Raw genomic sequence first — 22,977 nt, 5'->3', positions numbered from 1 at the left:
AGCAGAAAGCTGACACAGTGTTCACTTGTGTCATAGTTACAGTGACACCATGCTGCTATCTCACAATGATACCGAAATCTCTAACAAATCCGTGGATCTAGACTATAAGCCGCATCACTGCCAAAATCCAATCACTTGGTCCTTGTGTCATTTCTGACCTTAAGTTTTGGCTTTCACTGAATTCATATTCTGCTTACATGATATTGATTTTGACAGTAAAATCCTCTGCTGGTTTCTTCAATCAAAAACATGTCTATAAAAACTCGCACCGGAGACCGACAAATATAAATAATTGACTAAATTTTGTTATCACGTAGTCTATTACACAGATTTTTTTACTTGGTGCGATATCATTAAATGCTACCTACATTTTATGGCTATTTTAAAGACGATTGCATGATCTATCGGTTAATCTGAGATGAAAAGTAATACATAAAGACATAAATGTATCAAACATGGTAGATAATGGCAGAACTTCAAACAGCATGATATAAACAGAGATTACACACAGGGAAGAAAATAGAATTACAGCTTGGTATGGTGTAGAAAAAGCAGGAGAGCTGGAGTTCTTTCTAGACTTGAGGACAAAATTATGGACACTGAATTCTACAGATGCATGCAACTAAACGATTAGTACCTGTATGAATTTGAAACAGACTCCTCGATTAAAGTAAATTTTGTGATTCAAGTAATAATCGGTGCATACATGGATGATAAAATGAGCTAAATATTGTGATTTCAGAGAGTTAAAACAAGAGATCACTCGCATAGCTTTTGAAAATAATAACAGTAATGTTGAAAACAGAAACTCTTGTCAATAAAGATGTGACGACAAGAAATTTGTAAAGGTTAATTAAGTTATTAAATCCTGAGCAGGAAAGAGGATGAAGAATCTTTTTAAACCATTTTACAAACGGCTCGCTTGGATTTATTAACTATTTATAAACTGTTTGACACGAATAGCATCATAAGGCTTTGTGGTTTCACTGTATATTTTGTGAAAATCTTGAGACAAGTTACCTTAATGTTATCTTGAGTTAGAGAATGAATGCCCTTTATTTTCTGGTGTCATGGTTGATGAGAATTTGAACTGGAAATCACATGTAAATTATACAAAAGTAATAATATCAAAAACTATTTCTTTATTATACAAAGTAAAGGATCTGTTGCATAACAAAGCATTGCACATATTATGTACTTCTCTTATTGTTCCATATCTGATCTACTGTATTGAAGTTTGGGGAAATGCCTGTAAGTCCAGTCATTTTTTATTTTACAGAAAAGAGCCATAAGAATAATCAGTTGAAAAAAATCTAGAAATCCAACAAACTCATTTTTCTTTCAGTTAAAATTGTTGAAATTCCACGACATAGTAGATTATAGTGTACTGCAAATTATGTATGAAGTTCAAAAAGAAGAAAGTAAGCAGAACTTAAAAGGAACAGAGATCTTCATAAAACCAAGATTTAGGACCAAATGAATGGAACGTTGCGTTTCTGTAAAAGGGGTCAATTTAAGGAACAATCTAAACAAGGAATCAAAAGAATCTAAATCACACACAAGATTTTAAAATGTAATTAAAATACAAAGAAATTAATTGAGTATCATAGTGTTTGCTATGAGAGAAATCTCTGATATGAGTGAGAGCGGCCGTGCAGGCCTCTCAGACTTTTTTTTGTCATTTTGTTTGTTGTTTATTTTTAATGTTCACTGTAAAATGAGTATTTGTTTTGATGGGGCAGATTACATAAGTTACTCTTCTTTCTGCTCCCTTTCATTCAGAAGTTTGGAAACTTTTGTTTTTGTATTGTATTGAAGTGTGTTCTGTTTTTTTCTTTTGTCGTTGACTGAAATAAAAACTAACTAAAAAAATACTGTGATTACACTGACACATAAAGTTGCAATTAAATTTCAGGGTTATATCCTCACTCAAGTGTACAGCAAAGGGTCTGGTTTTATCTGAGAGCAATGTATGCATTTTCCTGTTATTTCAGAACATTTTATGAACAAAAATGTCTACTATGTTTGAGTAAATGAAACCCCTGTTAGCATAACTGGGTGAAAAAATGAAATATAATATTCTCGGTTCTTATATTGGCACTAGAGAGTTTCCTTTGGCGATGGCCAAATACCTCTTTTGGGGGTTCGCCTAAAACCTCCCTGGGAAATGCCAAAAATTCCTCTGGGCAGGAAAAATGCTGCATTTACAAAGCCAGGTGCATGTAGAAAGGGACCGTTCTCTTCTCTATTCACATTTCATCCACAGACAGTACATGAGCACACAGTCATCACTCACCTGTTAAGGATGTACCAGAGCCCAGTGAGCGTACCAGCCAGCCAAGAACCAGACAGGAGCCACGCGGTGAGGTACAAAGCAATCACGTACACAGCTTGGAGCGAGAAAACGGTGTAAATGTAGAAATACACTGGCTCCAGATACGACTGGAACACACACACACACACACACACACACAGGCACAAGCACACAAGGAAGCCATTAGTTCATTAAGCGCTGCCAATGAACACAGTTGACTGCAGTGACAGAAAACTGACTCGGGCACTCAAGAACGCTGTGGCATTTTCAGAGTTTGGTCCGATATTTCACTTCCTGACACTCTTGTCACACAGCGAGATAGCTGACAAAGCTTAGCAGCAGTTTCTCAGTTAATTGATATGCCAATACAGAAACCTTTTCCTCCAGTGTGACAAGTGTAAGTGCCAAAGATAAAAGTCAAAAAAAAAAAAATTTTAAATGCTAAAATGCCACAGCACCTCAAACACCTGGCAGTCTCCTAATAGGACTATTATTTAAAACAGCAACAGTAACATGGGTGGTTAATAATGACAAAAGAAAAATATCTATTTTTTCACAATACCGCTTCATGATATTACTTTTTTTTTTCACCAAAGAAAGATTAAATTTATGGTTTAAAATGAAATGAGAATCATTTTGCCATAGTGGCAGTCATTCCTCTAATCTTTCATGTCTTACAAGTCTATTATGAAGAGCTGACAGCAGAGTGTTGGGTTACCTGTATGGGCAACAATCTGTAGAGCACACTAAGAAAGACCTCTTGGTAGATATTCATTCGTTGTAAGAGATTAATGGTCCTCTTGGATTCTGTCAAGTTGTCATGGATCAATTCTGAAAGCCCTAGGAACATACACAAACACATACTTTTAAAATGCTACTATTACTTTCCTGTTTTTTTATTTTTCAAAGTGACACAGACTGATATCAATTACTACTGGCTTTGTGACAACCAGGGATGAAGGGGTAGGAACGTTTCTCAAAGCTCAGCTGGCTCATTTATAGAGAGTGGTGCTGTTCAAAGAAATAGCAGTGTTTGGAATTTTTGGTTCGCCACTCAAGCCACAGCTCGTTCTGCCTGGATTTAAATTCTTTAATTGCTGAAAGCACAGTCAATGTCTGAGGCTATCAGTGCATTCAGCCTCAGAATCCCTCAAACTTCTCTTCATTTCCTAAATTTAAAATATACGTGGTCATACATATGAGCTCATACACATACTGATGGCACTATTCCAAAGCAGGCACTGAGTCCAGTATCATGACTATGTATTTGGTTTGATTTTAACAAAGTGTGACACCAAACTAGAAGCAAGGGCTGAGTTTCTACTGCAGGCTGGGACATGTCAGCTTGATCACAGCTGTGTTCTTGATCCATGTATGAACATAAAAACCAGCACTGCTTTCCATAAGTAAAGTGCACTTTACAACCCACACACATGGGCCACTCTACTTCACTCATTTGATTTTATAATTTTCATTTGAACAGTCATTTTAGCTTTAACCAATTTCTTCCCTCATTCTTTGTATCCTTCCTTCATCATCTAAATTCTTTTATCTATTTTCGTTCCCTTACACTTCCCTTCTGCCCTCATACCTTTTCTCTGTGCTTTTATTTCCATTCCTTTCCTTCAATGAGGCCTCCAACCATCATTTTTGTTCCATCATTGCTTCCTTCCCCCCCTCACTTTTTTCCTTTCCTGTATCGGTCATTTATTTTTGCATTTCTTCCATTCCATGCCATAAAGGCATTTGTTCTTCTGTCCGAATATTTTTCTCCTCAGTCTGTCGCTTTTAACATTTTTAACTGCTGTAGCTTCAACATATCAAACTGTTCTGTGGTGACAGGAAAATAAGTGAACAGAGAGGGAGATAGGCAGGTAGGTCAGCCAGTTCACCAGCTGATTAGACTAAAGCCCAATTGCCTTAGTGGAAAATTAGGTCCATTTCCAACTAGGAGTTTTACATGATAATGGGAACAAAATAATTAGACTAATTTCTCTCAGACCAGACTGTGCGTCATGAGAAGCTGCAGTGGTTTGTTTGATCTGGCTGAAAAATGGAGTGAAAAATTGCTTCTTCCTTCAAGAGTGGGTAAAGAAAGCCACCTTGCTGCTCTACTGACGCAAAGAAGGTCAATTAATGAAGCCATCATTAGCTTAATTAGTTGGTTTTATCGATTCCACCTAAATCTTTTTAAAACAGTATTCAAGCAAAAGGAATTTGCCTTTTATTGCTTTTCCACACTGAATTATGGTCAACTTATTTTGGCTTTTTTGACAAGAATTTACAAAAACATTACACATAACACAGAAAACGTTTTTTAAAAAAAACGTTCACGGAAGTATTCACCGTCTTCGAACTGACTCACCTAATTCAAGACAGGGGCAGCCAGTTGGTGCAGGAAATCACAATTGAAATGAAGATCATCTGAGTGCAGTGAATGCATCTTAAGTAATTGTAATTTACAGACACTTCATCTGAAAGGTCAAGTCACTGGTTAATCAGTGCTCCTGGCTATAACTACATCATGAAGACAAAAGAAAACGCCAAGCAACTCTGTGCAAAGGTTACTGAAAAGCATAAGTCAGGGGATGGGTACAAGGAAATTTCTGAGCATCTGAATGCCCCTTGGAGTACAGTTACATCCATCACTAAGTGATAGAAGCAAAATGACACATGCGTAGTTTCGCATAAGACAGATCAAGAACTGTGTGAATGTTGCAAGAAAGAGACTAGAGAAGGAGGCCACCAAGATATCTATGACTCCTCTGAAGGAGTTACAAGCTCAAGTGGCTGAGATGGGAGAGACTGTGCGTACAACAACTGTTGTCTATGTTCACCGATCAAATCTTGATCCTGAAAGGTTTGGAAACCAGAATTTGGATTTTTGGCCATCAGACTACTAGACACTATGTATAGAGGACACAAACACTGCACATCGTCACAAATACACTATCCCTACTGTGAAACGTGGTTGTACCACCATGATGAGACAATGCTTCTCAGCAGCAGGCCCTGGAAGGCGTGTCAAGGCAGAGTGTAAAATGAATGCAGCAAAGTATAGGGAAATCCTGAGGGACCATTTGCAGTCTGTAAGACAACTTCAACTTGGGAGAAAATGAAATGACACGAAGCATACAACCAAAACTAAACAAAATTGGGTGATAAGTAACAAGGTGACTGTTGTGGAGTGGCCAAGTCAGAGTCCGGATCTCAATCAAACTGAGAATGTGTGGATGGATTTGAAAAGAGCGGTTCACTCAAGATCCCTGTGAAACCTGAGAGAGCTTGAGCAGTCTTGCAAGGAGGGATGGGGTAAAACTTCAATATCCAGGCTGATTGACAATGTTCAACGCTCAATGCTGTAATTAAAAAGGTGAATCTACTAAATACTGACTTGAAGGGGCTAAATACCTCCAGTCACCTATTTTGTTTTATATTTTAGTCATTGTGCATTACTTTGTAATTTTTTTTTTAAATGTTTACATTGACACAAAAGAATTTTTGGAAAATATTGTCAAAAATGTCAAATATTTTTTTTCTTTTCATATTTTTTTTTTATATCAAGTGTATACGTTTGAAAGGCATTCCAACATAACCCTATTCATTCTTTTTATAGGATGACATGTATATCACAGCATACACAGTGCATACCTTCCTGCACGGAAGGGGCTTGCAACATTTGCTTGTAGTAGGAGTAGTACAGTCCACACTCAGTCCGAAAAGAGATCTCCCGCTCCACTTCCTGAAAGCAAAAAGGAAAATTTGGGTTGTATAAATCCAAGCACTTCTGTTCTCTCTAATATGGAAAACAGATATCCTGACAATACATGACAGAAACTTGGAGGATAGAAGCAAAGCAGCTTAAACACTCATAATCCTCAACAGTAACAAGCAGACAGGTAACACAGTGTGTGTGTGCTTGGAGAACGTCTTCCCCCGAGACTTTCTGCTTGCCATGCATGATTACTGTGCCATCAGGGGGTAAGAGAGAGAGCAAACAGTGAACAACCAGCTGCAGAATATTAAGCTAATTATTAATCAATCATATTTGGTTTGCAAATACATTTTCCAGCTGTGCTTGTAAAAAAAAAATAAATAAATAAATAATTTCACTATCGCAACTGATTTCTTTACCAACTCTCTTATGCGGTTTAACTGAAAGTCTATCAAATGGTTTCTCCAGTATCAATGTCCTTCCAGATGAATGCAGTCCAAAGGATCTCAAAATCTAGCAATTGTTGAAATCCAAAGCATATTTCTGTGTATTATTACAGTGCAGTTTATCTGATATTTTTTCAGTAATAACTTATGATTAACAGCTAAGCCGTCATAAAATGGAAAAAGAAAACCATGTAATGGACACAGCATTTCTTGGGCCACTAAAAACTGCTGATACTGAAAGTCAGCTACATGAAAAAATGAAAACAAACAGACATATTGCTTTTTATTTACATTGCAACTTAAACTATTGCACTGAAAAGGGCACAAATCCATCATGAAGCCACATTTAAAATAAACAATAAAAAAAGCTGAGTTCAGCCTTAGGACCCTCCAAAGCCATGGCCCACCTGCTAAATTAGACCTCTTCTAAGGAAATAGTGTGCAGCTACAGGCTGTGGTTAACTGACATCTCCTCTATTCCACACATTCATAGTATCTTTTAAAACTGACTTTTTCCTCCATTCTAAAAAAAATCTTGTCCACAAGAAAACACAAAAAAACACAATAGAAGTGTGGAGTTTTCCTCCACAATCATATGGTATTCCTCGTCTCCTGATGCCGTTTACTCTGACAAGGTTCCCTGGCCCATCAGCTGAAAAACATCCACAAAGCATGACAATCCCACCACCATGCTTGACAGTGGGGATGGTCTTCTTGGGAGAATGCTTCACATCCCTGGGTCTAAAAAAAACTCCACTTTTCCCTCATTCAACTACACAACTGATGAAAAAAAAAAGCTTTCTTCTTCATCCAGGTGAGCGTTTGCTAAGGGTACGCAAGCTTTGTGGTCCAGCCTTAAAGAAATGGTGTCCTCCTTTGTCAGCGTTCATAGAGACCAGCATTGTGCGGTGTCTGCTGGAACGCTGCCTTGAGATGTTGGTACCAGACATGCTCAGATTTATCAGGATGGTATTGGAGGGGATCCTTACATTCTTCTTGACCTCTTATACTTGTATTATTTGTAGTGCAGGTTTGGCTTCTGACAAAGCCCGAGACTTTTCACAGGCCTTACACATCTTGATTTTCTTTGTTCTGTGACCAGTGGCACTTGAAAACAGTTGGACATGGCTTTACAGCCTTCATCTGTGGATGATAGGTCCTAATAGAAAGCTCACTAAGCTCTTTAGTTTTAGTCATGACTTGCAATATTTTTGTTAATTTTAGGAATCTATTAACAAAAATGTGTATCACAATGCTTTACAGTTTTTTGCCACATTGTGTTTTCACAAAATTGAAAATACAACACATTAGAAACTCAATGCAACAAGACCGAATATACGTGCAATCAACGATACACAAATTAGAAAAACTGATCACTGAAGCTAAAATTAGTGCCACCAAGAACTCAAATGAAATGAATGACGGGAGCTAATTTTTTTATCAGATGAGACTAAGAGAAATCTGTTCAGGTCAGATGGGGTCGAGCATGTTTGGAGTGCAACTGGCCAGGATCACCACAGTGAATGCATAGTCCCAACACTGAAGCATGGATGTGGGAGTGTGATATGTGGCTTCATGAGGGGCAAAAGTGTTGGGTAGATGACATGTTAACTATTACCTGACAAGATGACAAGATGACTCACAGTCTGCAGAAGCTTGGCAGAAGTGGTGTACTCCAGTACATATGCGGACAACAATCCAAAGCAAACTGGCAAAATCACAAGAGTTTCTCTAAAAGAAGTGAGAACTATGACCGAGCCAGTTGCGTCACCTGATCCACAAACACGTTCAGGGTATTTTAAGGAGAAAGGTAGAGCAGTACAAACCCTCCATCAAAGATCACCCGTAAAGAAAACTGTCTCTGAAGAATGACCAAACAGAAGTTTGGTGGGCTAAAAGTAGAGGAGGACTGGATGTATGTCCATTTTTATTTTTGATGAGAGACACACTGAACATCACTCCTGAAAAAAATTAAGATTTGAATCACAGAAATGAAAGGTGTAATAGCATTTGCAGCACTGAGGTCCTGCTCTATTTTTAAATCTAAACTCTTAGTTCACACAAGAACAAACACCCTATTGTTCAACTTTGAAGTGGTATAATTACTGTAAGGTGGTACAATTTTATATCATTACACATTTAAGTGACATTGTGCTCATTTGTGTTGCATACTGTTTACACCGTACACATGAATTAAACTGCTCTGATCGTGACCTGAACTCACAATGAAGAGACACGAACTCCCACTGTGAACTGAGGTTGTACTTCTGAGGGGTGTGTGTGTGTGTTTTTATTCACACCATGTTACTGACTGAACCCTCATATCCTCGGCTGTTATTTCAGGCAGAGCTTGTTTATAAGGTCCTTGGTTTATTAAAGGTTCAAGCTGGAACTGTATCAATAAATCAAGTAATAACTCCTACCTTGAGCTGAGAGAACCACAGCAGATTCTCATGTATGGCGTTGACAAACCAGGCCTGAGTCAGAGCCAGCAGCCCAGCCAGTAACAGCCCTGCTGCCATGGAAACACAGTGTTGCCAAGGCCACCGGGGTAGAATGTCTGAACCGGAACAAGTACCGGATCGTCCAAGCGGAGAAACCCCCCTCCCTGCCCCTCTCCTGTGTGGCAACGCTGTCCCAGTACTGTTGCATCTCCCTTCAGCTGGTGCAACTTGCGCAAACACCAAATTATGCTCAAGATGGCTCAGCTTAACTCTCTTACGGAGCTCCATTGCCTGGGAAAACAGAGATTATCAATAACTTCTTGGATCTTTTGATGAGCTGGATCCAGGTAGATAAACGTCATGCTCCTGGGTTAAGCTAGAACTAATCCAAATCCATTACGGAAATAAATGTCAATGTGGTGTGTTTTTCTTTTCTTGAAGTCAGTCCAAATAAATTAGCTTTTTAAATGCTTTAAGTTCCTTGCCAAAGGATATGCAAAAGCCTTCTCCGAGGAAAACAGCAGCTACTTTTTCTCCCAATCCTTCTTTCGAGTCTGCCCGAGGCAACACAAGCCTTGGCTTTTCATCAAGAACTCTGATGAGATGACTAATCATCAGTATAAATTAAGGTCAAACAGAACAGGGCTAGTTAACAAGTTCACACATTGCTCATTACCCTGAAAGCTAGTTCACTTCTCAGAAGGCACCGGTCCTCTCCTCTCGGTTAAAATTTCCTCTTTATGAGTCTTTGAATAATTCCCATCTCTGTGATGTGGTGCATGAAGAATTCAAGCGACGGTCCATCCAGTACTGCTCCGTCTTCCCTTTGCCTCCTGTCCTTTAAAGTCTCAATATGGTCCGGCCTTTGTCTCCCTTGAACTCCGCCAGAAACTTAAAAACTGAGAGCAATCTTTTTCAACAAATCAGCGACTAAGTACAAAGAGAAAAGCAAACGTAAGAACTGAGCCTCAGTGCGTCTGCGAACAACAGGACAGGCTGTGGATAAGTGGAGCAGCCAGTGGGAGGGAAAGAGAAGGGAGTTTACTACTGTTGACCTCTTGTCTATAAAAACACACATGCATACAGGAAAAGAATAAGATTAGGTGGGGGTGGGGGAGCAGCAGGGGGAACACGCTGGAACATCATTCGGAAAATGTGGGGAACATTTGTCAGAGACTTTGTGGATCTGGAACCGGTGTTCAGCTGTGAGCACATGTCTGAAATAAAGTCGGCTAGGCAGTGCGGTCGACATGGACATTACTTCACACCTGATGAATTCAAGAGGTCAGAGGTCAGCTGTCTCCCTGCCAGCAGAGGGGGGTGATAATAAGCATTGTAAGTGTGGATGTGAAAGAGAGAGAGAGAGAGAGAGAGAGAGACAGAGAGAGAGAAATAGTGAAGGAGTGAGAAGAATTTTTTTTAAAAAAACCTCTAGACTCTTTTGTCTCGGGTTAACATTGATAGCACCCAAATGTGAGCTTGTGACAACCTGTCCCTTTATTTTACAGCTTCTCCTGTCTCCCACTGCCTTGACACCATCAGTCATGTACGGTCAGATCAGTAGCAACAAGTGCAAAGCGCAAACATCGGGCAGGCAGGACTGACAACTTACAGATTACTTTCCAGCATGTTTCACGGTTCTTGCCATCCTACTTGACCTAACGACACAAGAGCATGTGTGTGTCTGAGACAGTCAGTGGAAGAGTGAAAGTGACAGGAAGAGACATTGGACCTCTACACGCAGGAAATTAAATACATCATCTCAGCTGGCTGAGGGAACAGCAGCAAGTGGTTCAAGGTAAGGCCAGAGGGAGCAACCTAAACTGTGGGTTAGCTGTACAATACACAAACAGCATTTTTTGTGGTTTGGAAAAGTGCTGCATTTTTTGATGGTTAATGCAGCATGTAATCCTTGTAGACTTTGAGCATATCCAAAGAAACCCAGCCTGATATGAAAATAATTCCTTTTCCCTCTGTTTAGGCTCTTGCACCCCCACTGCACTGGCAGTTTTTAAAACCCAAAACTGAGGTTTTTAAAGCCTGCCTCCAGAATTCAAGGATCTGATAACACTGGAATTGAGTTTTAATGCAGTGAAGAACAAAACTTGGGGGGAAAAAGGCCCTGACACACTTGAGGAATATGTCTTGGTGTAGTTTTAAAAAAGTCTGTCACATTTTGTTTTTTCTGCAATCACAAATTATAATTTATCAAAACAGACAATACATGTGCTGTCATTAACCTGCATTAGATAAGTTTGGAATCTTAAAAATAGCACTTGCATGAGTTATGAGCTGATAAAAAATCACAATATTAAGCTTATTTGGTTGCCTGATAAAAGAGATAAAACGTATCTGTAAGTGATAACTAAATAAGAAATCCAGCCAGGTGCTGTTACTGGATACTGTCACACATAGTTGCCAGGTTACTAGGGAAAAGGATGTAAACAACAACTACAATGGCATATGAAAACTCCTACATAAAGAGGACGTAGTCAGCTCAGTACGTGGGCTTCAGACATGTTTCTGCATTGCAATGCGACCAGAACTGCACCTTTTGCTATATAAAAGAAGTGAACCCATGACCTTTCTCCTTGCCACTAGCAGTTTAACAATGTCAACCAAAATCAAAGCTCTCAAACTATCAGTCCATCTATGTTCCAACCCTCACGAGCTCTGAGTCACGACCGAAAGAACAAGGTCACGGATACAAGTGGCCGAAATGAGCTTCCTTCACCGTGTGGCTGGGCTCAGCCTTAGAGATAGGGTGAGAAGTTCGGACATTCGGAGGGAGTTCGGAGTAGAGCCGCTGCTCCTTCACATTGAAAGGAGCCAGTTGAAGCAGTTTGGACATCTGACTCGGATGCCTCTGGAGAGGCTTCCTTTGGAGGAGGAGACCCCGAGGTAGACCCAGAACTCGCTGGTAGGATCATGTATCTCGTCTAGCCTGGGAATGCCTCAGGATCCCACAGCAAGAGCTGGAAAGCGTTTCTGGGGGGAGGGACCTGCTTTGTCTCCTGCCTCCATGACCCGGTGCCAGATAAGCGGAAGAAAATGGATGGACAGATGGAGTCCAAATCATCTAAAAGTGGTCGATGGTAATGATGGAATACTGGCAGAAGCAACTGCAACAGGCTACATTCACTCACATTTATTAAAATTATTTTTACAAACAACTGAGGGAGCTGTGCTAATGTCTGTCTGAACACAGCCTAAGGGCCAGGTTATACAAAGAGAACTAATTTGTACAAAGCGGTTGCAGTCAGTCCTCCAAAAAAAAAAAAGTCACACTCAGTTTTTCACATCTTGCCACAAGCAGAGCAGAGCAATAAATTTAAAAAAAAGAGCTAAACCCAGTGTATTCTCACATTCACACACCTGGCTGAGTGAAAGGTAAAGATGCCAGTGGGCGACTTTCCATTCTAAACATGTACAGAGAGAGTCAAAACCCAAATATACTGTTGCCTTAAAGGTGTTATGTCTACCCTCCCACCAGATATTGGATATGTTGCAGACTTCTGCCAACCAAGAAAACAAGACATTTATCTGTTGGACTATTTTAATGTTTAAGGATATCCTTAGATAAACAGTGTGAATCTGCTAATGTGGATGCATGTTGATTTCATTTAGATCCTACCACTTTCCCATTTAGCCTGCTCTGTGTGAACACAGTCTTTGGCAGTCACTTTGATAGCATTAACAGAAGGAAACAGTTCACATGCATGCAATGTGCGATGATGTCAGCCAGGAGCCCTCTTATGTGGGAACATTTCGGGAAGATATTCACCAGGCCTGTAAAGTGACCTGTATTTATTATGAATTATATTATGAAAGCATCTGTCTGTTTCCCTTCACACACACATAATCTGGAAAAAAGGGGAGCACAGGACAAATAACTGTGTCCATATAGATTCATCCCAATTAATTGAATGTGCTTCGTTGTCTCCCTGCAGAAAATCACAAATTATTCTGTGCACCCTGCCTCTATGTGGTTGAGATGCATTTCACATTTGCAGGAGAAACAGATGTAGCACCTGGCTGGCAATGCAAATTCCCAACAGATGAGATAAATTGATTGTTTTGTAGTATTCTTTAGCCGCTCCTCGGTTCTAGACAAAAAGGAGCGAACATCCTGTGATTAGGACAGTGCTTCCAAATCTAAACTAATATATACAGACGCATCTCTGCCGTGGAATTGTTGCTAGTTTTGATTTATCAATTACTGCTGGCAGAAAACAGCTTCCACCAAACTGTAAAACTCGAATTTTCAAGCAGATTCAGACAGACTTGAACCATTTCCTCAAATTAAAACCGGCAGTCAATTTAAAGCCGCATCTCTGATAATGGCCAGGGGCATGGTCAACACAAACAAATGAAGGCCAGCGCTGAATACAGGCCGATCAAAAACCCATGGCAGATGAACTCCTGGTGACTGTTATTTGATGTCCATAAATGTTAATCGTAACGTACATTTCTATCACTTCAATTTAATGATTCCAACAATATAAGCAATGCTATTTTCGGCACTTTGTTGTTCTTGATCACTCTTCCAAAGTACTATTGTCCTGTTTTCGTCACTGTGGGTGTATGTGTGTTTATGTCTCAGCCAACTGTCTTCCTTTAATCTCACCCGGCTGTTATTCCATATGGTATGTCTGCAAATGTTTAACAATGCAAGCCCTGCAAAGAAATAAAGGGTTTCTGTCTGTTAAAATGCTGAAACAGAAGTGTTGAGTTTGTATTAACAGCATAATGCAGCAACTTGAACAGGAACAGATGAAAGCATGACCAATTACATTAATCAAACACTGGGAATTAAAATAAAGGCCACCTCTAATACTAGCTTGCTTTAAATAAAGCCTGTTACTTTCTGATGCTGAGGTAAACAAAGACCACAGCGACTGTTTGACGAAATATGGGAAGTGGCTGTAAAAGAAGCTATTTAGACAACATACTTATGAATATGAAATCCATTCCTTATTTCAGTCATTTGGTAAGTACAGAGCCCCTAGGTAGTTTTGTCCAATGACAACTCCAGTAAAGGTTATTAAAACAAGATGGCTGTGAAGACAGACAACATTCATTCATGCAGTTCTAAAGCTTAAACTGCATTGCTGGCTTTACTGTTTACTTATAAACATGGCACATTTGTCTCAAAGGACTTTTTTTATTTTTTGAATTTTACTAACACACTATCGTTCAAAAGTTTGGGGTCACCCAGACAATTTCATATTTTCCATGAAAATTCATACTTTTATTCATATGGTAACATAATTGCACAAGGGTTTTCTAATCACTAATTAGCTTTTCAACACAATTAGCTAACACAATGTAGCATTAGAACACAGAAGTGATGGTTGCTGGAAATGTTCCTCTGTACCCCTATGTAGGTATTCCATTAAAAGTTAGCTGTTCCCAGCTAGAATTGTCATTTACCACATTAACAATGTCTAGACTGTATTTCTGATTAACTGCATGTTATCTTCTTCAAAAAACTGCTCTTCTTTCAAAAATAAGGACATTTCTAAGTGACCTCAAACTTTTGAATGGTAGTGTATATTGCTGAGAGCGTATGTCAGTCATACCTTCTTGAATGCTTGAATGACAATTTTCAAATAAATGAAAGAAAAATATGTATTTGACATATTTTTGTTTTTTCTGCTGAGCTAACAATGTAACAAACCCTTATTTATAACTGTGGCAGATGGCATTGTGAATTTTGTGTACCAATATCATGGATTTATTAGTCTGAATATAGCGATTGTATCAGCCATTGGTTTGTGAGCCACTATTTTGGAGTCTAAAGTTTGACATTTGGCTGTCATCATCTTACTGTTTTGAAACCAGAAGCAACAATTAAAGCACTCAGAGAGCACAGTTCTCTGCCAAGGCTGCTCAGTCGTATCATTTCCAACAGATGAAATCTAGAATAAAAAATGACCTTGTGCTGAGCACAGGTGTATGTTGTACATGTGTGTTATGTACAGATACTGAATCTCGTGACCTAAATATGTAGTGGGTGGTGGGAACTGATGGGACTCAGAAACCCCTCCACAATTTAATCAGTTGTTCCTTGTATGATTTCTGATGGGTAGGTCTTAAGTCCACAGCGGTCGAATTGTAGTGGAATCGCAATCATGTGATTGTCAGCAGGCAGCTGAAGTAGTGTTCATTTGTTGTCATAGTTTTCATCATAGTTTCATCATAGATTATTTAATAAATCCATTGGATTCAGACTATAAGCTGCATCACTCCCAAAATTTAATCACTTGGTCCTTGTGTCATTTCTGACCTTTCCTGAAAGTTTCATTCAAATCCGTTACACCGTTTTTGAGTAATGTCGCTAACAGACAAATAGACAGACAAACCAATGCCAGTCGCCACATAACTCTGCTGAATCAGACAGATAGACAAACGTATGCCGATCGTCACATAACTCTGCCACTCTTTGGCGGAGTCATAAGTGAGGGATGGATCTGACTGAGAACTCAGGGACGCTACATGAAGAGTACTGTTATGTACTACATAATGGTGTGGCAAAGAAAGACTACACCGACAGCAACCTGTAAATTGCAAGGTAGACCAACCCTAAAGCATAACTGTTTTACCCTCTATTTTACTTTAAAAAGGACCACACATTCATTAGGAAAGCCTTGTAAGGTAAGAAATAGGTGAGCAGTAGGGATACTTTCTCATGGATTTCTACAATCAGACTTAGTTTTGCAACCAGAAGAGTCGCCACCCAGATGCCACGTCTGTCTTTTGCATACAGTTTCATGCGTAATGTATAAGTTTAGTTCTTTCCTTCAAAGACTTCAGGTTAGTATCTTGTGGCTAGGTGTTGGTGCAATGCATTACTCATCTCAGATAAAGTTTTCCTCTCCAGTTCAATTAGTGCACCAATAAAAAATTCTAATATAAGTTGCATTTTAGGACATTTGTTAAAATAAATATAGGTAGAACTAGATTATTTTAACAAACTGCTGAAAATAACTATGTGAGCAGGTAATGTGGGCTTACCAGGAGGGGAAGAGTGGGTCAGATTGTGGTTTCTGTTGATGGAGATGTATTAAATTTACATCATTTGTCAGAGCCAGACTACTATTATATACAACTATTAAAACAGCAAAAACTGTTCCATTTTAAGCTTTGCAACAGTCCTGTAATACTCGTATGTGGCATGACATTCTTATGGGAAAATTATCCAAATTCAAAATCACTTTAGTTTACAGGTCACATTTTAAAATTTGACAAAAATGAAATCTTTGAGTAATCAGAGAGGAATGTACAGTCTGTAGAGCCATCATTCCCTTCCATTCAGTCATCAAGCTATTTCTTTTTATGATTGATGGCATTATAACTGTCTCACACAGTAGAAAATACCTTTTTGAGTTCTCTCTCCTTCTAGTCCTGGTTGTGCTGTTTCCATGGAGTTTAAAGACTTCATGCTACACTCAAAAATGAGCCCAGACTGAGAAAGCAGGAGCAAAAAAGTCCCAGAAACTGCTAGTGGTTCAGAGGATTAAACTCTACACCGCTAGCTATCTCACAAACCTTCAGAGCCATTTTTACACCAAATGTTCTCCTACAGTGTTGTATCACCAGGTGCAAACCACACAAAAGGAGACTAAAACAAGCCACACTGAAGTGACTTACTCTCCTTGTCTCAGTTGACTTGTACATCTACCAAAAGAAATGGCACCAAACACAACACGGCAACAGTGTTCTTTTTAGTTTCCCCTGGTTCCGACACAGAAATCTGTTCTGCCATGTCAACCAGCTCAACGTCTGCTTTTTATATCTCAGTCTGCTGAGGCTCTGGAAGGGGCATTTTAAAATGACATCACATTTGGCAGGGCATGGGGCTCTGTTGCTGCACAACACTGAAAAGACTCTAAAAGCAACTATGTAACAACCCTGATGATTCACGGCTCCGTGTGGTTCATTTTACAGGCCTGAAAAACAATCCTGCGCACAACATGGAAAAACAATCATCCCATTTCATGACGAAGTGTTTATGACGTGTTTGCAGGCCAGAACACTGAATGCGGAGACGTGTCTGATTGGCACATAACAGTAAATCTATGTTCCCTCTTGAGATGTGAAGAAATTGTGGAATTTTTCAGCTATTAAATTTTCAAACTGGGAGACATTTTCCATCTGTAAGTATCCACATCTGTGATATGGTTGATGAATCTTGCACATGGATGTGGAATCCTTAGATAACCTCCTTATAAAAGTGTCAGCTACATCAGTCCAGTCATCTTTACTGCTCCTGAACAAGAGACTTATAAAAGATAAAAGAGTCCACGTTTTCAACATTCCAACTAGGGGTGCAACAATAAAATCAGGGGTGAATCGAAAAAATCAATAAAATTGCTTAATAAAAGCATTGGCAACGAATTTCATTATCAATTCGTTGTGTCGCGCGATTCATGCATCACTTGCTATGTCACAGAGCCGTCTACTTCACCTGCAGAGCTTTGTCAATGCTGGCAGACTGAAATAAAGTTTGTTTTTTTAAATCAATGCTGGCTGACCGAAATAAAGTTTTGTTTTTAAAAAAAAAAAAAAAAAAAACTCCACCTGCAGAGCGAGTTGAACAGAGCGAGGTGGATGCAGAGGAGGCGGTATTTTCAAAGGAAAAGTAAATTCAACAAATGAAACATGACCGACACGGAGAAAGCAGTTTGACCGAAGTCCTCAAAAGTGTGGGAGCATTTCATGCTTCACAAAACAAAAACATGCGTAACGTGCAAGCTTTGCAAAAGTAATATGAGATGGAACAGGAGCACCACGATGATGATAGAGCACCTGAAATGGAAACACGTTGGAGTCGCCGATGAGGATGAAGGAGCTCAACAGGTAAGTCTCTACATTATCCTACGTTTGTTCCGTTTTACAGTGAGAAAACTAACGTTAGTTTCTCTGGTAGCTCTCCTGATGCTAGTGTTTGTTTGTTAGCTGATTAATGACACTGATAGGGTGTGTGTGTGTGTGTGTGTGTGTGTGTGTGTGTGTGTGTGTGTGTGTGTGTGTGTGTGTGTGTGTGTGTGTGTGTGTGTGTGTGTGTGTGTGTGTGTGTGTGTGTGCGCGTGTGCATGTGAGATACTTTTTATTTCACTTTAATCAGCTTAAGCAGGGTTTGAATATGCATTATAAATAAAAGTAACTTGCACACAATGGTGATAATAATTTAAAGATTAAGCCTCAAGTTTTAATTTTCTCACAAAGTCTGAGTGAAGACACTGGTCTGTGTTGGAGTGAGGCAGGATGTAATGAAGCATACATATATATATATATATAGAGAGAGAGAGAGAGAGAGAGAGAGAGAGAGAGAGAGAGAGAGAGAGAGAGAGAGAGAGAGAGAGAGAGAGAGAGAGAGAGAGAGAGAGAGAGAGAGAGAGAGAGAGAGAGAGAGAGAGAGAGAGAGAGAGAGAGAGAGAGAGAGAGAGAGATAGATAGATAGATAGATAGATAGATAGATAGATAGATATGTGTGTGCGTGCACTTTGTGTTTTGCTCTTTGGATTACTTACTTGCCTTAACCTAATACTGCAAATAAAACAAGACACCTACTGAGTTGTTGTAAATTGTGCTGTAATACATACTCATACTATACTATCGTTCTCATTTCATCAACAGCAAACAATGACAGGCTTCGTGATGAGAAAGACATCATGTCCACCACAGCAAGCAGCTGTCCTGACTGAGAGCATCCTCAACATGATGGTCACTAACACGAGGCCTCTGTCAATGAAGACAAATACTTCGCTACAATGATCTTTTTTGCTGTCAGTCCAAATCTTCTCTTTCTGAACAAAGCGGCGGAAATTAAAAATGCGTTGTTTTTTTCATCCGATTCATTGATTAATCGAAAAAAATAATCGACCGATTAATCAATTATTAAAATAATCGTTAGTTGCAGCCCTAATTCCAACATCGTCTTACTGGCATCAATTCACTTAGTGTTAAACTGGCAGCGAGACATGATGTCAGTAAGTGTATGGTAATCATCCAACACTTAATGCATACATTTACATTATGGCACATAATCAGTGGATAAAAGGCCTCATCACATAATGGTTTACCATAGATATTCTTTAAGATTTAACAGCTGATAGCATCCACAACTCTCGCAAATAGCCATATTTAGACATTAAGATGTAAAAACTGACAAGTGCTCAGTGAGCACAGTACTCCGCCAAGACTGCTCAGTCATATCATTTCCGACAGCTGATATCTTGAAAAAATTTGTAGCAGAAATCACAGCACCATAGAATGTGGCCATTTAATATAGATGTACCCACAAACAAAATGACCTTGCACTGAGCACCAGTACGTGTTATGCATGTGCACATTATGAACGGATACTGAATCGCGTGACCTAAATATGTAACGGGCGGTGGGAATTGATGGGACTCAGAAACACCCCCAGAATTTAATCAATTGCTCCTTGTATAATGTCAGACGGATAATTCCCGATAAGTCCGCAGCGGTTGATTTTACGTAGGATCACAATCGTGTGATCGTCAGCAGGCAGCTGACGTACTTGTAGTCATAGTTGCAGTGACGCCGTGCCACTATCTCACAATGATGCAGAAATCTTTAACAAATCCATCGATCCAGACTGTAAGCTGCATCACTGCCAAAGTCTAATCAGTTGGTCCTCGTGTCATTTCTGACCTTCCCTGAAAATTTCATCCAAATCTGTTTGTCCGTTTTTGAGTAATGTTGCTAACACAAAAACAGACGGAGAAATGCCGATTGTCACCTAACTCCATTGAGGTGCCGCCTCCTTGATGAAGTAAAAATGTGATTCCTGCTGCCTTCTTAACATTAATGTTACACAGTGACATTCAATTTTGGCAGCGTTGATTAGTTTCTCCTAATATGATGCATCATTTTAACTCTGCTGTGAAATGTATCAAATCACAGGCCCTAAATGCAGCCGAAAAGCAATTTAGAAATTTACAAGATACAGGATGTGTTCAGTACTACCACAGATAGACTACCTTGACTGTCTGCCTTTCTTTGAAAAAGCATCACAATTCATGAGAACTCTCCATGATGGGTTATTAATCTCTAATGTTTTGTCACCATATTAGGCCAAATCAACCCTTTATTAATCTTTATTCATTTTTCTCACTGCCTAATTTCTGCACCCATGTAACAAAGTCTAATAAATTTGCAAATTATCAATAACATCCAAATTGCATAATTGCCACCTTTTGTAATAAAAACTCTGCATGCAATATGAAATCATTTTCACTGTATTTTTTAATAAATGATTACATTTTAAAGTTCATTCCCGGGATCTTTCTGCATGGAGTTTACATGTTCTCCCTGTGCATGTGTGGGTTTTCTCCAGGTACTCCAGCTTCTTCCCATAGTCCAAAAATGTGCTGAGGTTAATTGATTATTCTAAATTGTCCGTAGGTGTCAGTGCAACTGTGATTGTTTGTCTGTATATGTAACCCTATGACAGACTGGTGACCTGTCCAGGGTATCCACTGCCTTCGCCCCACGTCAGCTGGGATAGACTCCAGCCCCCCACAGCCCTATAGAGCAAGGATGTCAAACTCATCTTAGTTCAGGGGCCAGATATGACCCAATTTGATCTGAAGCGGGCCTGACCAGTAAAATCACAGCATAATAACCTATAAATAATGAAAACTCCAAACTCCATTTCCCTTTGTTTTAGCACAAAATAGCACATTCTGAAAATATTCACAGTTCATTAACTATCTTTTTTGCAAAACATTATGAACTGAAATTTCTTAAGAAAAATAAATTCAGTTTCAACAATATTATGCCTCAGTTCATTATTTCAGATCACAGTGTATCTACAAAGGCACAAAACATTTAGTCACAGGTATCTGGAATTGAACAATCTAGTGTTTTACTTAATGATCAAAACAACTTGTCATGATCTAGAAATTATATTAATAATTTAATAATAATTTACATTCATGTACACATCTGTGTAGCAATCCTGAGCACCACACCATACAAACTAAAGTGAGAACTATTAAGGAAGAAGATTACGTTGTCACCTTGCCTTGTAAATATATTAAATTCATACATGAAAAATCCATAAAAGTTGTGGCAGTACATTGGACAAATATAAAGTAGCAGTTACTTTTATTAAAAAAAAAATCGCAGTTAATGTCATCTCTGTAATTTTTTACACTTAGCAACGTCATCCCGCGGGCCAGATTGGACCTTCTGACAGGCCAGTTTTGACCCGCCGGCCGTATGTTTGACACCCCAGCTCTAGAGGATTAAGCGGTGTATAGGCAATGGATGGACGGATACTATAGTGGTTATTATATAATACTGGAGGCGCATCAATTTGATGAAAATCTAGTAATATGACCCATGATGAAAAAGAACAAAAACTAAATGGATATCTTTACTCATGGAAATAATTGAATTGTTAACAGCAATGTGTACTTTGTGCATTCTAGCATGAATTATACTGACATAAAATTAATTTTAAAAACGGACCATTTGTTCAGTAAACTGGTAGCATCTTCCAGATTTAAAATAACATTTTTTAAAGAACTCATCTATGATTTTTGAGTCCTGATTCAAAGGTTTCAAGGATTAGGCTACTTTTAGGACCGACAAGGAGTCTGTTGATACCCAGCATAGCGACGAAAGGTTTCTTCACCGAGTTTAGTCCTGGAGCTGATCAATACTAACAGCCCACTCTCACTTAACCTGCAAGGCCTTGCAGCAGTGTACTCCTTATACATGTCTGTAATGTATTTGGTCCCACTCCATGTATTGATTCATAAGCAAGCAGCAATGCCTTATATTTTATATTCTGTGGCTGTCAGGAAGCCAGTGCAGCGACTGAAGAATCAGAGTGATGTGGTCTGACCTTTTGGTCCCTGTAAAAAGTCTCGCAGCTGCATTTCAAATCAGCCGAAGCTTTCTAATGGTCTTTTTAGTGGGAAAAAAAAAATGGTTGTGTTGAACACTGCTAGAAATAAAATGTAACTGTAAATGAGTTTTTCCAGGTCTGCTTTTGACATGAAGTCCATGAGTCTAGCTGTATTCATAGAATAAAATTCACAAAAAGCTAATAGCTGCTGCTTTTATGTGGCAATTTAGACTAAGACTTAAGTTATCTTTGACAACGACAGTCTGATTCAATATTTGGGAAGTTTAAGTTAAAAATAAAACAAAACATTATAGAGGAAGACAACCATTTTGATTGGTTGTTAGATAATGAACCGTATTTTTACATTCTCATTATTAAAAAGAAAAGTATAATTCCTGGATTTTGTAATAACACTACAATATGTAATTATACGAGTATTACAAAACCTGTAAGCTGCTTATATTTTGTAGAGTTGCTACATGATACACTGTTTTTACATAATATGTTGTTACACCCATCAGTGGCTGAGTGTCTGGCGATGGCTCAGATCATGTGATTAGTTTTAGGGCTGGTTACACAAGCTGCTGCTTTTATGTTTGTAACATTAACACACTGATAGAAAACCGAAACGGCACCAGCTCTATTGGCTGACTGCTGCCTGCAGGGCCACAGACCTTTCCCAGACGTGTGACTCGAAGTTGCAGAAAAAGCACAGGCGTTTCTCATGACATTAACAATGTCTCTTTCTAATCAAGTGATGAAATAAGCCAAGACAGCGACTGAGCAAATATGCACCACACCAAGATATAACAGAACCATGCAGATTCATTTTGAATATCAGACATTTAAATTGTAGTTTTCTGCTGAATTTCTAGTTTGTCTTCTGCATCAATTTACATTTATTTATGCAGAAGAAAACACTAAAGTCATGCATCAGGTGATAAGTCAAAATGTATATATTTGTAAGCAATACAGAGTTCTTGTATTGCTTACAAATATAAAACCCCTGTAGACCAACTTGTCTTTTCTTTACCCCAACACACGTGTAAGAATGATTTACTATTCTATCCTTGTCTTTTGTTTGGGGAACTTACCAATGTATTTGTGCATTTGGCACCTTTTGTTGTCAATGACACATGAACTCATTTTAAGTGATTTATAAACCCCGT

The 22,977-nt window shown here is 38.9% G+C and overlaps 1 protein-coding gene across 5 annotated transcripts in view; it reads right to left on the bottom strand.

Annotated features, from left to right (window-relative positions):
* Positions 1-22,977, bottom strand: part of dpy19l3 (dpy-19 like C-mannosyltransferase 3) — an 82,777-nt gene that overhangs the window by 49,009 nt on the left and 10,791 nt on the right. For 3 of the 5 annotated variants that reach the window (XM_023283048.3, XM_023283049.3, XM_055011009.1), the window contains 3 exons: positions 5,966-6,056; positions 3,033-3,154; positions 2,297-2,442 (listed from right to left, as the gene is read on the bottom strand). In XM_023283048.3, coding sequence (XP_023138816.1) covers positions 2,297-2,442; positions 3,033-3,154; positions 5,966-6,056 — 359 coding nt within the window. Of the gene's footprint in view, positions 1-2,296; positions 2,443-3,032; positions 3,155-5,965; positions 6,057-8,898; positions 9,925-22,977 lie in introns of those variants that run through there. The other 2 variants (XM_035954138.2, XM_055011000.1) reach the window with 2 other exon arrangements.

Source organism: Amphiprion ocellaris, chromosome 1, assembly GCF_022539595.1.
Source record: "Amphiprion ocellaris isolate individual 3 ecotype Okinawa chromosome 1, ASM2253959v1, whole genome shotgun sequence".
Taxonomy (NCBI): Eukaryota; Metazoa; Chordata; class Actinopteri; family Pomacentridae; genus Amphiprion; species Amphiprion ocellaris.
The sequence above is the reverse complement of the archived record's forward strand: the minus strand, read 5'-3'. Positions and strand labels throughout refer to the sequence as shown.